The 17,073-nt window shown below is 37.9% G+C and overlaps 6 protein-coding genes across 6 annotated transcripts; 2 read left to right on the top strand and 4 right to left on the bottom strand.

Moving 5' to 3' along the window:
• Positions 1-630: 630 nt before the first annotated feature.
• MELLADRAFT_117612 (uncharacterized protein) lies at positions 631-3,283 on the bottom strand (the record flags this gene model as incomplete). The annotated part of the gene is made up of 5 exons (XM_007414403.1): positions 631-980; positions 1,098-1,818; positions 1,895-2,062; positions 2,137-2,246; positions 2,407-3,283. 5 exons carry the CDS (start codon positions 3,281-3,283, stop codon positions 904-906), a joined length of 1,953 nt encoding a protein of 650 aa, XP_007414465.1.
• A 1,518-nt stretch (positions 3,284-4,801) lies between these two features.
• MELLADRAFT_110318 (uncharacterized protein) lies at positions 4,802-6,116 on the bottom strand (the record flags this gene model as incomplete). The annotated part of the gene is made up of 4 exons (XM_007414402.1): positions 4,802-4,929; positions 5,022-5,087; positions 5,337-5,468; positions 6,077-6,116. 4 exons carry the CDS (start codon positions 6,114-6,116, stop codon positions 4,802-4,804), a joined length of 366 nt encoding a protein of 121 aa, XP_007414464.1.
• A 133-nt stretch (positions 6,117-6,249) lies between these two features.
• On the bottom strand, positions 6,250-7,164 carry MELLADRAFT_110317 (uncharacterized protein; the record flags this gene model as incomplete). The annotated part of the gene is made up of 1 exon (XM_007414401.1): positions 6,250-7,164. The coding sequence occupies one exon, from the start codon at positions 7,162-7,164 to the stop codon at positions 6,250-6,252; it is 915 nt and encodes a 304-aa protein (XP_007414463.1).
• A 5,431-nt stretch (positions 7,165-12,595) lies between these two features.
• On the top strand, positions 12,596-13,267 carry MELLADRAFT_66481 (uncharacterized protein; the record flags this gene model as incomplete). The annotated part of the gene is made up of 1 exon (XM_007414470.1): positions 12,596-13,267. The coding sequence occupies one exon, from the start codon at positions 12,596-12,598 to the stop codon at positions 13,265-13,267; it is 672 nt and encodes a 223-aa protein (XP_007414532.1).
• Positions 13,268-13,597: 330 nt separating this feature from the next.
• Positions 13,598-15,811, bottom strand: MELLADRAFT_117611 (uncharacterized protein; the record flags this gene model as incomplete). The annotated part of the gene is made up of 8 exons (XM_007414400.1): positions 13,598-14,139; positions 14,266-14,393; positions 14,481-14,725; positions 14,784-14,920; positions 14,999-15,099; positions 15,205-15,419; positions 15,494-15,558; positions 15,625-15,811. 8 exons carry the CDS (start codon positions 15,803-15,805, stop codon positions 13,862-13,864), a joined length of 1,350 nt encoding a protein of 449 aa, XP_007414462.1.
• A 333-nt stretch (positions 15,812-16,144) lies between these two features.
• On the top strand, positions 16,145-17,061 carry MELLADRAFT_38705 (uncharacterized protein; the record flags this gene model as incomplete). The annotated part of the gene is made up of 4 exons (XM_007414471.1): positions 16,145-16,370; positions 16,445-16,741; positions 16,820-16,917; positions 16,990-17,061. The coding sequence occupies 4 exons, from the start codon at positions 16,145-16,147 to the stop codon at positions 17,059-17,061; spliced, it is 693 nt and encodes a 230-aa protein (XP_007414533.1).
• Positions 17,062-17,073: the final 12 nt, after the last annotated feature.

Below are 17,073 nucleotides of genomic sequence, written 5' to 3'. Positions count from 1 at the left end.
GATGCACATGGTAAGATGAGCTGTGACTTGCTGTGACCCAAGGAATACAATAGGGGGTTTCAACTTAAAAAAATGCCTAAAGTTCAAATGTCCCTACATAAAACCATAGCTTATAATTTTCAAATTTTCAAAAAACTTCTAGAAAGCCCTTTCCAAGAAGCACATTTTAGTGTTTATTCTATAAAAAAATGACTGAAAATTCAAGGGTTGGGAGGCAAAAGTACAAACAAACATTTTGAGGCACTTTTTGACCAACTTGAAACCCCCTAATACTATAAGATAGTTTCAAAATCCCATAAGGTATACGCCATACTTGATACCACAACACATCAACTTTTCAGGGGTAGATGAGTAACCAAACTGTCTTTTCAGAATATATGTCCACAACAAGGACAATGGTAGTAAAACCAGTGGTGGCCTTGCGTGAAAATTGTTGCTCATAGTTTTCTCTAGGTAAATCAAAAGATTTAATACATACATGATAAATTTAACAGATTTGAAGTATGTTTTGGAAATCGTGATCTGGATGTGAAGACAGAATAAAACCATACACAGGAATTATCCTTCAATCTATCAAGGTTCCATACCTTTCTCACATCATGTAATCAAATTGCAATTGACAAACAAGTTCAAATCCAATTTGTCACCACCTGATTTTTCATGTTTAAAGTCGAAAGATACATGAAGAAAGAACTAAAGAAGAAATACGTTTGGTTTTTACAAGATTTCGCACACAATGAATCACTTGTCCATTCTAAACTGATTATAAGATTGAAAAGGAACACATATGTAAGATAAGCTCGAATGATTTCCAATTTCCAATTCACAATCATTTCTTTTTATAAATGAAGTGATATGATACAAAATATTTATCGCAGCGAATTTTGAATTCAAAATTGAAAATTATTTATTCAACCTAGCCTCTGCAGCACGAGCTCTTCTTTCTCTTTCTAACCTCGCACGTTGATCACCACTTAACCCTAAAGCTTCCATAGGTTTAGATAAAATAACAGCTGCTGGTCCACCTAATCTTTGAGGTCCACGTTTAGGATTAGCTAATCTTTTCTTTTCTTCTTCTTCTTTTGATTTCCTTTCACTTTCTTCTCTTTCCTTACGTTCACGAGCTTCATTCTGTTCTCTAACCCGATCTCTTTCTTTTAGTTTTTCTTTCAATTTCTGTTGTCTTAAATTCTCTTTTAAGATTTGTTGTGATTCTAATTCTTCTGTTAATCCACTAGGCACTTTAGCTTTTTTTAACCAATCATACCAATCTGGATAATTCGCCATCGCTCTTCGAAATACATTCCGAGTGGTACGTGAACTTGCAACTTCGTATGGCGTCATGCCTAACATCTTTGGTCCTCCTTCTTCTCGATCTACCACAATTGTTGGATCACATCTTCGTTCAATAAGCAGCCATTCTACCACTTCAGGTTGATCCCACATCGCAGCCAAATGAAGGACGCTCCCTACATGCTTCTTTTCTACCAAGAATTCAGGTAACAATCCAGTCCAATCAGGCTCTCCTTCTTCATTATATTTGACCACAAAGTCCTGTATAGCACTCAGACGTCCTTTTCGAATCATTTCTATAAACCTCTCCCAACGATCTTGAAGACGTTGCTCGGCTGGATCGATCTCTGGTTTATTGTTCGTGATCTTCTTAGGTTGGGCAGCTTGAGGTTTGATAGGTAGTGGTTTTCGGGGTAATAATGAATCTAGGTAAAGCTGATCGGCTGCTTCTAATTCTTCTTTTGTGAGATGAGTTATCTGAACTCGAGTGAGTTCATGAAAACATCTTTTCAATTCATTCAAAGTCTAATATACGCGAGATGAATCAAAGTTTCAGTCAAATACAGTGAGCGTAATTTGATAGTGGTATGAATTGACTTACAGGACGTCTGGTTGGGAAAGGAAAACTACGGATACGTGGATCACTACGTTCTAAGACCGATTGATCATAATTGAAAAAGATTTTAGAGTTTTGTTTACTAGCTCTAATAAAAAGTAGTTCACAGTTTGCGATTGACTGAGACCAAGAAGCAAGAAGATCCCGAATTTCCTATGATTACAAACAGCTCTTGGCTCAGATTGATTCAAAGATAAAAAGGTAGGGAAGGTCATTTGGGGACTTACGTCAGTCAATGCTTGTTCATTATATCTTCTCAGATTTGCACCTGCTGACTTGGCCATACCCTTTCCGCTAGTATCATGAGTACCTTGACCCCCACCTTGTTTTCTACGAGCTGTATAGATCATAAGAAAATCAATTTGTCAGATCAATTGGATGGTTATAAAGTGTAAAACAGAAGTAGTAGATAATGAGAATATGAACTCAACTGGTATACCGATGAAAGGTTTTGTGCTCTAGAATTACAATCTCCTTCTCAGGTGCTTTTCCCTTACCAACATGACGTAGCTCGGGTGTGGTACTAACAATCATACCCGCAAAATGACCACCACTAACCATAAAGAAAGCCCAGGTTCGAACAGGAGGAGTTTCATCGGTTTCCAAATTGACCATTCGATTTGAACTTGGACCTGGCTTCGGTTCACACTGCAATCCATTCAATTCATTCAAGATGACTACCCTCTGTTCTTCTTCTGTTAATTCACCTTGATTAGAAGTGATTTTCCGAGTAGAGAATTGAGGAAGAATACAACGATAAATTCCAAACTGTACTCCTTCTCCTAATAAATTTGAAGCAGTAAACCAAATCAAAGGACTATTCTGAACAGGATTTGATAAAACTTGTTGATCTTCTGAATCGCTTGGTTCTGATTTATGATCTTCTTCTTCTGAACTAGAATCATCTTCATCTTCCGAACCACTTAATGAATCCTCTAATGCTTCAAGTACCGCTTGGAATTCTGATTCTTTCAAAGGTGCCGTTTTTCGACCACGTTTTACATTATAGCGATGCCAGTCACTCTTGAAATGAGCACGTTGAGCCAAAGGTTCATCGAAGTGGGTATCACAAACCAGACAACCCAGTTTTCCATCCGATATATTTTCATCCTGAGTTAAATTAGATTGATGATTGTTTGATTCAATTTGATGTGGTGCAAGTGGTCGAGGTCTTAGAGTAAGGTTCTCTAGTAATGGTTTAGGCAAACAGAATGGATGAAGTTTTCCCCAAGTAAGAAGTTGTTGTGATGTTGTTGAATGAGTTCCTTCCATTTTCGATTTTGACTTTGACTTTGATTTGGATTTTCTTTTCAAATTCCCGATCGAATCTGTATTTTGACTGTCTCGGGACTTTGTTTTGTGTTTTCGGACCATTGTGAGTCGGGGCGGGACGACGGGTAATGAGCAATCGATAAAATTTAGTGAAATGTTCAAAAGTTTTCAAGAATTGGATCAAATAATGTTGAGAGCTTAATATTAGGAAGCAAGAATGAAGTTGATTATTTATACGCTATCCTTTATCCTCCGTGAAGATGGTTAACTGACGCTTTAGGCAAACTTATTCGTCAGATAAATCCAAAATTGAAGAAAGGTTGACAAAAGAGTTGAAGCCATTGATATCAAGGATCAGGGAACAATACAAAGTCACCACCGAAGAATTGAAGGAATGTCATATATTTAGAAAGTTCGAAATGCAAGCAAACAACCCTTTGTAGCCAATGAACCTGATTAAAAAGGTAAGGATCGGGTCTTGACTTACGCAAGTCTTGCGCTTCTACCGTGAAAGACCTCTGAGAGGTTTTTTATTCCCTTTTACGTCTTTAACACACGGTGTCGAGTTTTCTTGATGTTTTGAGGAACAAACCCTTTGTAACACCTTTCAACTTCTTTCCTTTTTTTCAGCTGATCAGAGCTAGTGGACAAAGAAGTGTTTAAAGGACATGACAGATTCGAATCCGTACATCGTTACAAGAGGTGGTGGGCTCATGTAAAATGACCGATGCTCCTCATATAAAAGGAAAGCTCTAAGAGGGAAAGAGGTTCTGATGCCACGTAGTGGACTTGAAGATTCTCGAACCAAAGTATGGTTTTGATGAATTGCTAGAAGTCGGACTCCAAAGTGATATTGAATATGAGATTAATCTCGATTCCCTAAGGAATGGGTACAAGAATGATGAATGAAAATGATAAAGAGAAATGAAATGTAAAAGCACAAACCTGACTGCAAAAGGATATTGAATATGAGATCAGCCTCAATTAAGGATTCAGTACAGTGGAAGTTCAAAGTGAAGAATAAGGAAACACGTTACGATTAAGTCTTATTCTTAAGCTAAGTGGTTAAGCTGGGTATGATTTCGATCGCAAGATAGTCTTGACGCAGACTGCCTAGTTCGCGAAAGATGAATGAAGCCTGAATTGATCGTACTTTGAGACTTGATTGTTCTTGAACTGCCACACCCAGCATGATCATAACCCACCGGTGGAAAGTGGTGGAATGGTTGATGGAAGATCATCACCTATCTCCACGTTGATTGAATGATCAAGAAATGGGTTGGGCATTTTCTTCTTTTATATTACCACCTCGTTTCAAAAAAAAATTGCTCTCTATTCATGTTTTGTTGAATTTATGCATCTTTCTTTTTTGCAATGTGATTTCAAATTTACCCTTAGGTATTAAATCATCTTGAATATTTATCATGCTCAATACCAACTCGAGACTGATGATTGTTTCATTCACGTTTAGCAAAGAAGGTTGATATCCTTCTTAATTGCGGATACTTGTATTGAAGAACACAATCACATTTTCAAGGTATACGGAGCGGTAATGTGGACGTCAAGACCTTCGGCGTTGGATAAAGAGAAGACGAAAAAAGACTTTTTTGGGAGAGATGACTATTTTTCCAATGTTACCTGATCATCTGCCTTGATGTCATAAAGTGCGGGTATCCTAACAAATGGAGCATGGGCAGTTATTCCATCCACAAGTTCCCCTGAATTGTTGCCCCAAGTTTTCTGCAAATCTGAGTATTCAGCAGTACCTTTAAATCAACTTGTTATAAAGCTAGGTTTGTCGATTGATAGAGTCCTTTTCTTCAGACCATTTCTTCTTGACCCTCATAAAGTGATTTGGAAATCTTCAATAGATTCTCATTGCCCAGAATCTCATTTTGACCCGTTACTATGAATCAATATGATTTAACACCGTTAGCCTCATGAACATTTTGGACTACATCACATCTTGGAGACAGATTTCATGTGTCAACTCTGTTAATTTCACGGCATCACTTGACTACGAGTCAGTACAAAGGGTCTCACGCATCTTTTCAAACTTGAGCTGAGGATCATACATGTCAGTCAAAATTCTTTTGGATGGTCTGTCTTCGGTCACATTTTAATCTGAATCCATGCAACGGTTGCATGAACAGACCACGTGCATTGGAGGATTGACCTTTAGGATAGAAGCCTTGAGAGCTATTTCGACGGACTTCATTAGTGTATTCTGGGTGAGCCAACTTAGCTTGGATGGTCGCTGTGCACTGAAGGCACCGAGGTACTCCGACTTCAGGCGTCAGGATGCGACAGCTTAGCACGCTCATAAGTCAATCCACCCACGTTTCCCTCAATAGACTGATTTAAGTCGTTCGAACGAACAAATTTTGCGATGGAAAGCAAAAGCGTGCCTTGAAAGCGCACGAGGTTGTTAATGCGCTCGCTCCTTCATCCACCTCCTAGACTCCGTGAGTCGAAATCATTGTTAGATGGTGCAAAACTAGACTCGTGAATTATTTGCAAAATGTGAAATTATTCAGTCGATCACTCGCAAGTTTTTGATAAACTTGGAATCAACTGAGATCATATTATTGTATTTGATAGTTCTTTTGAAGTTTTTCTGATACTATACCGTAAATCAGACGCTCATCTATAATCGTCTTTTTCCAAAAACTGCTGGACTGTTAATTAGTTCTGTATACACATATTCCTCGCAAGCGCCAAGGACAACAAGTTCAGAAGTTCATAAGGGATTCGTTGCTCACGGTAAATTTCTCTTCAACTCGAAAACCATGAAATCGACCACGGGCTCACCATTCAAGGTATTAGCCAAACCATTGCTTGTTTATATGTCGAGTATCACCATTCTGAATCTGTTTTCGTGTTTCTAAATTTTACCTTCAATCGCTGGACCTCTCATCATCCCAGGGGCTGTCATGCCGTGTGACAAAACGGGCACTACTCATCATCTTCATCTTAGTACTGGAGATGATGATTTCTATTGATCAATGTGATGCCCTTCCATCACCCAAAAGCGGCAAGAAAAGCGACAAAAACAAGAAAACAAAGTCTCAGCCAGGACAGCAAAGCGAATCTTCTTCCACACCTCCCAAGGACAGTACCACACAAACTACCGATGGTACCACACCAACTAACGATGGTACCACACCGACTAACGATGGTACAGCACCATCCAACAATGGTACCGCACCTCCCTCGGGTTTTACACCACCCACAGGGTCCACACCACCCACAGGGTCCGCACCACCCACAGGGTCCACACCACCCACAGGGTCCACACCACCCACGGGGTTCACACCGCCCTCTGGGTTCACACCGCCCTCTGGGTTCACATTTCCCCCAGGTTTTGGACCACCCCCAGGTTTTGGACCACCCCCAGGTTTTGGACCACCCCCAGGCTTTGGACCACCCCCAGGTTTCGGACCACCCCCAGGTTTTGGACCACCCACAGGTGCCACACCACCCTCAGGTTTTGGACCACCCCCAGGGTTCACACCACCTACAGGTGACCCTCCTGAAACACCAACAGAAAATCCACAGGATACCACTGTAACCCCTCCTCCAGAGCAACAAGACAGCTCCACACCAACTCCCACTTCAGAGCCTCCAAAGAACCAAGACAGCTCCACCCAAACCCCCACTTCAGAGCCTCCAAAGAACAACAAAGAAACTCCACCCAAGAATGGTAAAGGAAAAAAACAGAAGGACACCAAAGCCACTGTGTCTTCAACTCCAACTGGTGATGCTACTGGAAAATCTTCTTCACAGGGAGAAAATTCTGTTTCCAAGACAAACAACCTCATAGCAAACTTGGCAAGCAAAACTGCAACAAGGTAGATTTTAAAAACCCTGAACCTCTCTGTTATAGATCTGGAATCTATATCCAAGTATATTAAGGATGTCATAAATTTTATCTGCATAGAATTGTCATCTGTTGGCTGCTGCAGGCCAGTAGTAGTACCCATTTCCCTTACTACGTCAATTTACTGATCCATGAAGTATTTGCATTTTTAGTACTACCCTACCATTTCTCTTTGTACCAGTACCATGCATCACAGAAGCCATAAATCTTGCTTTTTTGGCAGACCCAATGTAATAACAATAGAATTGATTATTTCCAGTGAGGTTCAGGAGTCAAATTTGTATAAAGCTGCACACTGATTGAATGAGATGAAATTGAAAGAAAATAAGTTTGGATATGATAAATCATCTCTCTAAGTAACCACACCTTGCACTTGTGAGATCCCAGAGTCAACTTTTTATAAATCTGAACACTGATCAAATGAGATGAGAAAAATTCAGATGGTAAAGAAGATTTATTGGAAAGAACATAAGTTCGAACTTGATAAATAAAAAGAAACAATGATAAAGAGCAAAGTGAACCTTTTAGATATTCAAATCAAATATGATGTCATACCATCTGAAATTGTGATGATCACAAGTGCGTAGGGTGTAACAAAGAATATAACAGTAATTATGAATAAGCCACAAGAATGCTTCATATCTCAATTACCACCTTATCTTGGGAATCAGGGATGTCCTTGTGCTAAGTAGACATAATAGTCTTGAAGAACCCCCCAATATTAAATGTTATAATAATAGGACTCAAAGTAAAAAGGCAGATTCTTAATTTTCACAAAATCTAGAATCTGAGCTTTTCCCAAACTTGGCCTCAACAGGAGAAAGTAAGATTTCTTGTTTCTACTGTTAATTTACAACTTCATTAATCTGAAACAGAGTGACAATAACCCATGCCCAGAGTTTGCCAAGTTCAAGGGGTATTTTGTGACATAGGCCCAAAAATCACACAAGCTTTCAAAGCAGAGATGAAAGAAAATCTGTAGGGACAAAAGAGAAAACTAACCACAGAGTTTTCAACATTACAAAATCTTGGGGAACATCTCAAGTTTTTTCCTCACCAAAACACTCTTTTAGGTTCAACAAAATTCAGAATAAACCTCTTGACTTTGAGTATTGTAAATTATGCAGCAACACATGTTTGGATCAAAGGGTCAATAAAATATATGTGGCTACATATATAGAAATTATCACATTGAAAAACAACAATCCCCCCATAGCACTAATCAAAACCCTCCTGTGCTGGTCCCTTTCTTGACCCCATAGCCAGACTTTTCACTCAGCTATGTTAACAGCTGGTTTGGTCCTCTTTTCTCCAACAATCTATGAGTTGGGTATCCATTCACTAGTCTCTGTTAATCCCATTCCTTGAATCTGGGTTGATTATTCCTTATTCAACAATTCAACAAATCACAAATTTATAATCCTAAACAGATTTAATAAAAACAAAAGAAAAATTTCCGGCAACTCACATGAGTATCCTTTGCAAAGACCTTCATGTAAGTGATCTTCTTTTTTTGCCATTAGTTTCCCATTTAGACATATTAAGATCTTAACATCATCTAAGTTTCATAGACTCCAGTCATACAATTATGCTACCTACAAAATCTTGTTTCTTTCAAGCACGACTTTGCTGATACAGTCGACTCTTGATGTAAGCATATTGATGGTCGACAGATATCCCTTGCATATATCGCGCGATGCATACTCGCGAAGTAGACATAATATGCTTATTTTCTCCCAAAACAAGACCCTTATGTCTTTATGCTGATTGCCTCGCGCAATACACATAATATGCATATTTTCGCTGAAAATACAGGGCATATGCCCTCATGCCGCTTTTTTTGCTTATCAAACGAGCTCATTGGGCCAGATACAACCACAGATACATGTTGAATGCAGCAGCGTACAAAAAGCAGACATACGGCTTGCTGAGCAAGTGATTGATTGCAACAGGCTGGGATGATAAAAGAGAAAATTAGAAGCGGGCGAGGCAGCTGTGATTAAGCTAGAATAAAAAAATGCATTTATCAGATCTAGCCGTTCTGTGGGACAAGATGAGCAGTTGGATTAACATACCAGTGGGTTTAAAAAAACTATCAAGGTTGGTCTGTTTCAATGATGAGAACTGAACATGGCTGAGATCCTCACACATCTTCTCTAGGGCGCGAACATGCGGGCTCCAATTAGGTTCTTCCTCGTTCACACCTTGATCGGGTCGACACTCCATAGCATATGTAATCTCCTCGATTGCCTTCCTCATTTGAGATAACGTGAACGGGACACGTTCGACTTCATCTTCTGAATCATCTGATTCGATGATTGGTGATTCAACTGGTTTCGCGGCAGAGGTAGTTTGTATAATTTCTTCGTTTGTGGGCATTATTATTTCCTGCTCGGGATTACGAGCCTCGATTTCTGGATTTAAAAGTGCGTTGATACTGATACGGAATCCAGGACGCGATTCTGGTAATCCTGCACAGCGATCGAGGTTTTTAAGCTCTTCGGAGAGATCATTGATGGCTGTTTGAAGACCTGGGTCGACTGCGTATCGAATTCGAGAGTGGCCTTCAGAGATTTCATGAGTGTCAGAGTTTTTATCAGAGACATCGTGAGTATTGGGATCGTTGTCAGATATTTGGTTGAGATTACAGTCAAGGTGAAAATCAGCAATAATTCCGGTGTGTTTAAAACAGTTTTTTATCGTTTTGGCTGATACTTTTTTCCAAGCTCGTGCTGCCATTTGCATTGCTTCTAGGATGTTAATGTTGTATATCTTATCTGCATTCCAATCAGGATGTTGCTCATACTTAAGTATAGATTTTGAAATAAAATCTTGACGATAGTAAGCTTTGGAAGCAGCAATGATGCCCGCATCACATGGCTGTAAAACACTCGTAGTGTTTGGAGGTAAGAATTTCACAGTGATGTTCGAAAGCTTGAGTGCTTTGACCGCAGAGGTGTGTCCTGAGAAGTTATCCAAGAGGAGAAGTATCTTCCGATCCTGAAGGCGCATGCGTGCATTGAGGGATGAGAGCCAGTCACCAAATAGGACCGCTGTCATCCAAGCTTTTTTGTTGAATTTGTATTCAAAGCCCCAGTACGAAGCGTTGTGGCGACCAAAGGGCCGTGGTCTTTCTGAATGCCCAATTATCAAGGGAGGAAGCTTATCACTCCCATCGGCGTTAGCTCCGAGTAGATAGGTAATGCGAATCTTGGAGCCCTTTATTCCCGCGTGGTCCATGCTAGAAAGGGTCTTGTTGGGAGGCATCCTAAAAAACCCAAGACTTTAGAAAACGAATCGAAATTTGAAAGAAAGAAGTCTACTCACTTGTAGACAAGTCCGGTCTCATCAGCATTGTAGATTTCAGAAGGTTTGAAGTTTTTGGTGAGCTCTAGGAGATCCTTCCGACCTTCTACCACAGTAGTAGGGTCAACTGAGGCTGCATCGCCGTGGAGGACTCGAGTACGAATGCTGTGACGATCCTTGAAGTTTGAAAGCCAACCATCTGAGTAGTTCATTTGAACACCAAGGAGATCACCGAACTCTTTAGCTTTCATACGTAAGGTATCGCCGCTGAAAACCATGCTGCAAGCATGTGCCTCAATGATCCAGTGGAACAAGGCCTCTTCAAGAGCCGGAAACTTTGCTGGTCGCTGACGCTTGACATCGGGGCCGTTCATTTGAATTGATGATGTGATCTTCTTCGCATCCTTCAGCCATCGACTCAGAGATGATTGTTGAATATTGAAGTGTTTTGCTGTTTTGGCTTGAGTTTTTCCGTTATCAATGTGCCATGCCAGGATCTCACACTTATCTTTCAAGTCCTTGACTTCACGAGTTCCCTTCAACTTCTTCTGTGATTGATTGGCTGAGCTTTTGGACTTCTTCTTCGGAGGGTTTTCAACAGCTTCTACTGATTGTGAGTCGGCATCCATGTGTTCATCGACTTTTCTGACTTTTCCGTGCTTGACATAGGCATCAATGGATGTAATGTTTGTTGTGATTTTGTCTTGCACTGGATTGTCGTACATGTAAGTCATTAAGAGGCAAAAAACTCCAGTATTAAGAACCTTATTCACCTCTCTTGTTGTGTTTCTTTGTCTTTCCTGCAACTGAGGTTCGAGTAGAGATATTGGGAATTGTTGCACCGGCATCTGAAGTAAATGAAAGGAGCCTAAGTACTCGAAAAAAATCTCACAAGCTAAAAGAGATGGATACATACTTACCAATGAGCATGGTTTTTATTTTCACAAGCTTGGTTTTGATTATCCCGCTGATGTTGGCATCACAGTTTGGCAAGTTTTGAACCTTTCCGATGTAATCAAGGACCTTCTGAAGTCCATAAGAGCCACTGAGTATAAACTGGCTGCCCACATCTTTCCCAAATGCGTTATCAAGCTTGCCATTGGTGTCTTGGGTCAATTCATCCGTGTCCAAGCTGGGATCTGGGGAGTCTCCAAACCACCTATTGAGGTGGCCATCAGCTGTTGCAGTATCAATTTCAGGACAGTTTTGTGTGAGGAGAAGGACATCACTGATAAGTTCAGATATGGAAGACATGGTTGGGTGAGGCTGGGAGCGTGGGTATGTAGCAGATTTTTTGTGTTGATGAAGTTCTCACACCCAATGGAAGTGGGCTTTCAGCAGCTTGATATACACATATTATGCTAGCGCGGTTCATGATATGCTTATATGCAGTATAATTAGCTCTTGTTGTAAGCATATTTCACAAATTTTAATGAATGTTTATGTCTTAACCATTATGCATCAAGTGTTTTGATTTTGGCAGGGGATGCACGTATACCAAAAAAAATCCCGGAAAAATCTATGCATATAGCGAGATATGCCTACGTCGAACTTGCTTACATCGAGAGTCAACTGTATCATCTTTGTCAAACACTTCTTTGATACCAACTACAAGATATCATTAATCATCAGATAAAGAAAATGAACAGATTTGAAAACTTGAATTCTGATGATTTCAACCTCAACCTCAAGATTTAATACTTCATCTTGTTTCAAAAAGTTCAAGAAATTATTTTGGCAGATTTCCAACCATACTAATAATTCAGTTTTAAGGTATTGAAGAAAACTTGAAAGATATTCTAGGGCTATTGGATCAAAAGATTAAAAAAACTCAACTATAGGATCAGATGAATGTAAGATTTTATGAATATTGGCACTAGTAAATGACAAGAATTATATTGAGTTTTATTACAATCATAATTGAATTGATCAATCTCAAGCTTAAACTTGGATTTTGATGTTGAGCCAGTTGAAAGTCACATCTGAAATTTTCTTTGTTTCCATTCAAGTTATCAAGGCACACTGGGTTTTTTTGAGCAATTTCTAATGAAACCATCCTTTAAGAGCCTGAGACTGAGATACATCAATTGAGTGCACACAGAAATACACGTGACCAGAAGAGTCCGAGCAGATCCGATCCGGTATGACGGGTCGGTTCCAGACTTTCAGTTTGATACCGGCTAAAAATACAGCAGAAGTGAAGTTCTCTAAAACAAAACCTCACCAAGATGATCATCAACCGATTCTGGAATCGATCAATCAAGATCCTCAAACCATCATTCTCACCAATTGCAGTCCATCATGCTCAACCATTCACATCATCATCTCTACACCCCTCAAGTTCTTCACGAACCCCACCCCGTCGACGTACAGACCACCAGATCACCTCTGAATGGATCCAACTAGTAGATCCTAGCTGTGTACTAAACTCATCACCAAACTCAGCAGACCAACCCACAACCAACTCACTTCTAAAACCATCCCGAACTCTTGATGTACTCTCAAGACTAGATTTCACCCAATACGCCTTAATCGAAGTAAACGGAATCACAACGCCCCCGATCTGTAAACTAATCAACCGTTCCGACCTAACCCCCGTCACCCGTGTTCGTCGCTCCTCCAAACCAACCCACAAATCCTTACCAATCAAAGAAATCCAAATCAACAACCAAATCGAACCGAATGACCTTTCAACCAAATTCCGTACAGCCATTCATGCATTACAAAAAGGTCATCGAATCAGAATCTCAATCATTTTAAATCCAAATGGACCTATAAACTTTTCTGATTTGATTGAAGAACGGTTGATGGAAATTGGTGCTGAAAAAATTAAACAAGAAAGAGAAGGTAAAAAATTATTCATGGATTGGTCACCGGGAAAAGTAAAGAAAAAGTCTTGATTGGATCTACAAACAGATGTGGTCTTACATTGGTTTTTTGTTTGAAACTTGAGAAATCGATGTCTTATAATAACCTTTATGAAAAATATCGCTTCTTTTTAGTCTTTGGTTAAAGGAACTGATGAATAAGATTGAAGTTGGTTGGAACAAAGAGTATGAGTCATCATCACATTTCTAGATATTCAAGCCGTTGTATAGAGTTAAGATAAAAGATACTGAGATCTTCTGGGGTCGAGGTTTATCTGATTATCTTTAAGACATTTGCAAAAACTGGAAGATGAAACTTCATAGGCTGATCATTCGACATTCAACTTTGACTTTTTGACTTTTACATCTTCTGAATCTGATTCATCTTTCATTTTGCAATTCTTGATCCTTTTGTTTCATATAAATGAATCTAACATATTACTACAAGAAACCTTGTTCAAAGAGTTTATTTAAACTTTTTTCAACGAAATCATTACACTGCTCTACCCTAAAATCGCAAAGAAAACCCAAATGCAAAAAAACCCATGATATATCTACATCCGAAACACAAAAAGTCCAAACCCACTAGTATCACAATCCAAGCCCCCATCCCTCTACTCCAAAAACCTAACTTTGAACAATAGCTTCAACCTCTTCATCCAAAACCCAATCCCGTATCCCATCCAATTCTTTCAGTCTTTTCAAATCTTTCTGGAATTGAAGTTTTAATAAACTAGAAAGATTATCAATCCAAAAGAACCCATTGGAAACCGACCAAACCAAAGTAGATGCATAATAAAAATTCACATTTCCTGATCCTAAATGAATCCATTGATAATAAAACGTAGGTAATAAACTTAATGAATAGATATAAAATGTAATTGTTAAGATCGGATGTCTTAGATCTAAAGAAAATTCAAAATTCAAAATCAAAATCAAAATCCAATCATATTTATAGGTTTGGTTTATTTGATTGAAAAAATTTGTTCTTCTTGGATAAAAATAAGATTGGATGGGGTTTGGGGACTTACGACTAATTAATTCTGGATAAGTTAATAGGAAAAGTGTATTTGCAAAAGTCACATCACCAATCGATGGATAAGATTTAAAAATCGAAACGATCCCATTCATCAAAACGAAACCAAAAACTCTTTCATTTCTACAAAAAACCCCCCAAAAAAACCCAAAAAAAATCAGTTCAAAAAAATAACATTACAAAACGAGAAAAAAAAAGAAAAGACTCAACTTGAATTTAATCAAAAAAGGTATCAAATAAATCAATAAATGAAGTTGAAACACCAAATTAAAAAACAATCTAAAATGATCAAAGATTTCAATTGAAAAATACCAATGTAAACCCAAGTTTGGATTTAAGTTTTGATTAACATTTAAGTGTGATAAGAAAACAGATTTGGAAATTCGAAATGGGAAAAGCCAAATCAAAGTCCCAAAATGTGATACATAAATCGAAATCGATTGAAAAATTGTTGTCTGTAAAAAAAGAACATGATTAGAATCTGAAGTGGGATGGGAAGGGGTTGAGGCTTACTGATTGGGTTGACCAAGTTGAGTTCAAACCGTGTTTTTTTTCACAGATGATGGATATCGTACTTGGTAAGAGTAAAATCGGATAAACACTTAGATGAGTAGCGATCGACAGTGAGAACATAGATAATGCTAATTGATCTATTCGAAACAAGTTGAACATACATCAGTATGATTACAATTTTGAAGAAAATTTAATCACTTTTACTTATTACTTACTTTTTAGTGAAGCTTTTAAAGAGATTAGAATGAATAGATTCGTAAATACGATAGTAGATTTAGATAAACTAGTGAAAAGTTGTAATGGAAAACACAAATAACTTTTAAAATCCTCCAACATTATATAAACCCAAAAAAATTAAAAGGTTAGTGTTTTGATCAGGCCGAATAATTTCAAGAGAAAACAAATGATCAGAAAGACAAACCAAATCAAGAACTGCCAATCCCTTACATTCCGTACCAAATCCAAAACCCAACCATGATCTTTCCAAGAAGAAGATGCACCAGATCCAAGATCCGTTGATTTAAATCTAAAAAGACTTAAACTTAAGTAAGCAGAACAACAATCAATAAAAGCATAAACTAAAGAAATCGAAATCGGATTAGAAACGATGGAAAATAAATAAAGTAATAAAGGAGACTAAAACCCAATTTTCCTCATCAGTTATCAAATCCAAAAAAAAACGGTTTTAAAGTTTTGGTGAATTACTTAACTTGATGAAAAATGTCTCCTTGGTAGGGATCATAACCATTTTTAAAAAGATAAACCCCTTCCTGTACTAATCGAAACAAAAGCTCATCAGAATATTTATAAAATGTTTTGGTTTTTAAAGATTGATCCATACATTCTTTCCAACCAGTAATAGGTGTAACGATTTCAGGTCTATTGATAATCGAATGAAACAAACTAGAAGGATTTGAATTCAATTTGATTTCTAAACCGATTCTAATAAAAAAATATGTTATGATGATGATTGTATTTGTGATAGGTGATTGGGATTGGTTTGGGAAGGTCTTGGTGCTCATGATTTGATGGGTTTTCTTGGTTTGTTTTTCGATTGTTTGGGTTTGAGTGTTTGTTTGTTTTGATCGAGAATGGATGTGTGAGTTACAGACAAGTATACAGTAGAAGCATTTTATCTATCGATCACATCTCTTCAGTCTTATAGAGTGTGATATGATCAGCTGACTTGCCACATGTATTCCGATTACATATGTAAACTCCGATAAATGATAAATCCATCTCCACTTCTTCAACCAATTCAAACTCAACTTCAACTCATCATGACAGAAAGACATCCAAGACCCCCATCAACAACGCGAACCAAACCCACAGGAAGTACAACCCAACTCACCAAACCCAGAATGAAAACCAAACCTAAAACAGACCAAAAACAAATCATCAGTTTAGTAGGATCCACCACAATTGTTTCAGATTACTTTCATTATGCTCTCAATACAATCCTTTTCCAACGTTCGATTTATGATCAAAACGATTTTAAAATGATTAAGAAATTCGGTTTACAAATGATGTTGATTGAAGATTCGAATATCTTGGATTATTTAAATAAAATTAATTCTCAACTTAAACGTAAGCTCTCAAATCAGTGACTTTGGAAATTATGATATTTTGGATTTTGATTTGATTTTGAGTTTTTGGGTTAGTTTGGTTACTTTCTGGTCAACTTTCTAAATTGGTGTTAGTTATTCAAAGAAAAGATAATGGAGAAACGATAGAAAGATGGGAATTTGATGTAACCATTGAAGAAACTGAAACTGAAGACTCATCAAATCAAGAACCTAAAGAACCTAAAGAACCTCAAGAACCTAAAGAAAACCAAGAAAACCCGATTCTTAAAAAATCAAAGCCCAAATCGCTAACCGAAATCCAAAGCGAAATCCAACAAATCATTCGACAAATCATTGCATCAGTTTCATTTTTACCAATCTTTGAATTTCCAAGTAAAAAAAAAATAACCCAAAACCTTTAATTCAATTTGATCTTATCTTACAAATTTTTTTTTCGGTTTTTTCGTACAGGAACTTTTAAGGTTTTGGCTTATACTCATGATTTGAAAGATGATTTAGATGAATGGAAAGATAGTGAAGCGTTTGATATTACAGAAGGATCTGAACGAGTTTAGTCTTTTCTTTTCTTTTTTTAAAAATCTTCACACTCATCTTTTTTTTGGGTCTTGGATTTTTCTTAGGTTAAATTGAAATCATTTTCAACTTCATTACATAAAGTTGACACTGCAGTTAACTATAAGTTGAGTGTTTGAATCTTTCAAATC

This window comes from Melampsora larici-populina (genome assembly GCF_000204055.1).
Source record: "Melampsora larici-populina 98AG31 unplaced genomic scaffold MELLAscaffold_43, whole genome shotgun sequence".
Classification (NCBI taxonomy): domain Eukaryota; kingdom Fungi; phylum Basidiomycota; class Pucciniomycetes; order Pucciniales; family Melampsoraceae; genus Melampsora; species Melampsora laricis-populina.
The sequence above is the reverse complement of the archived record's forward strand: the minus strand, read 5'-3'. Positions and strand labels throughout refer to the sequence as shown.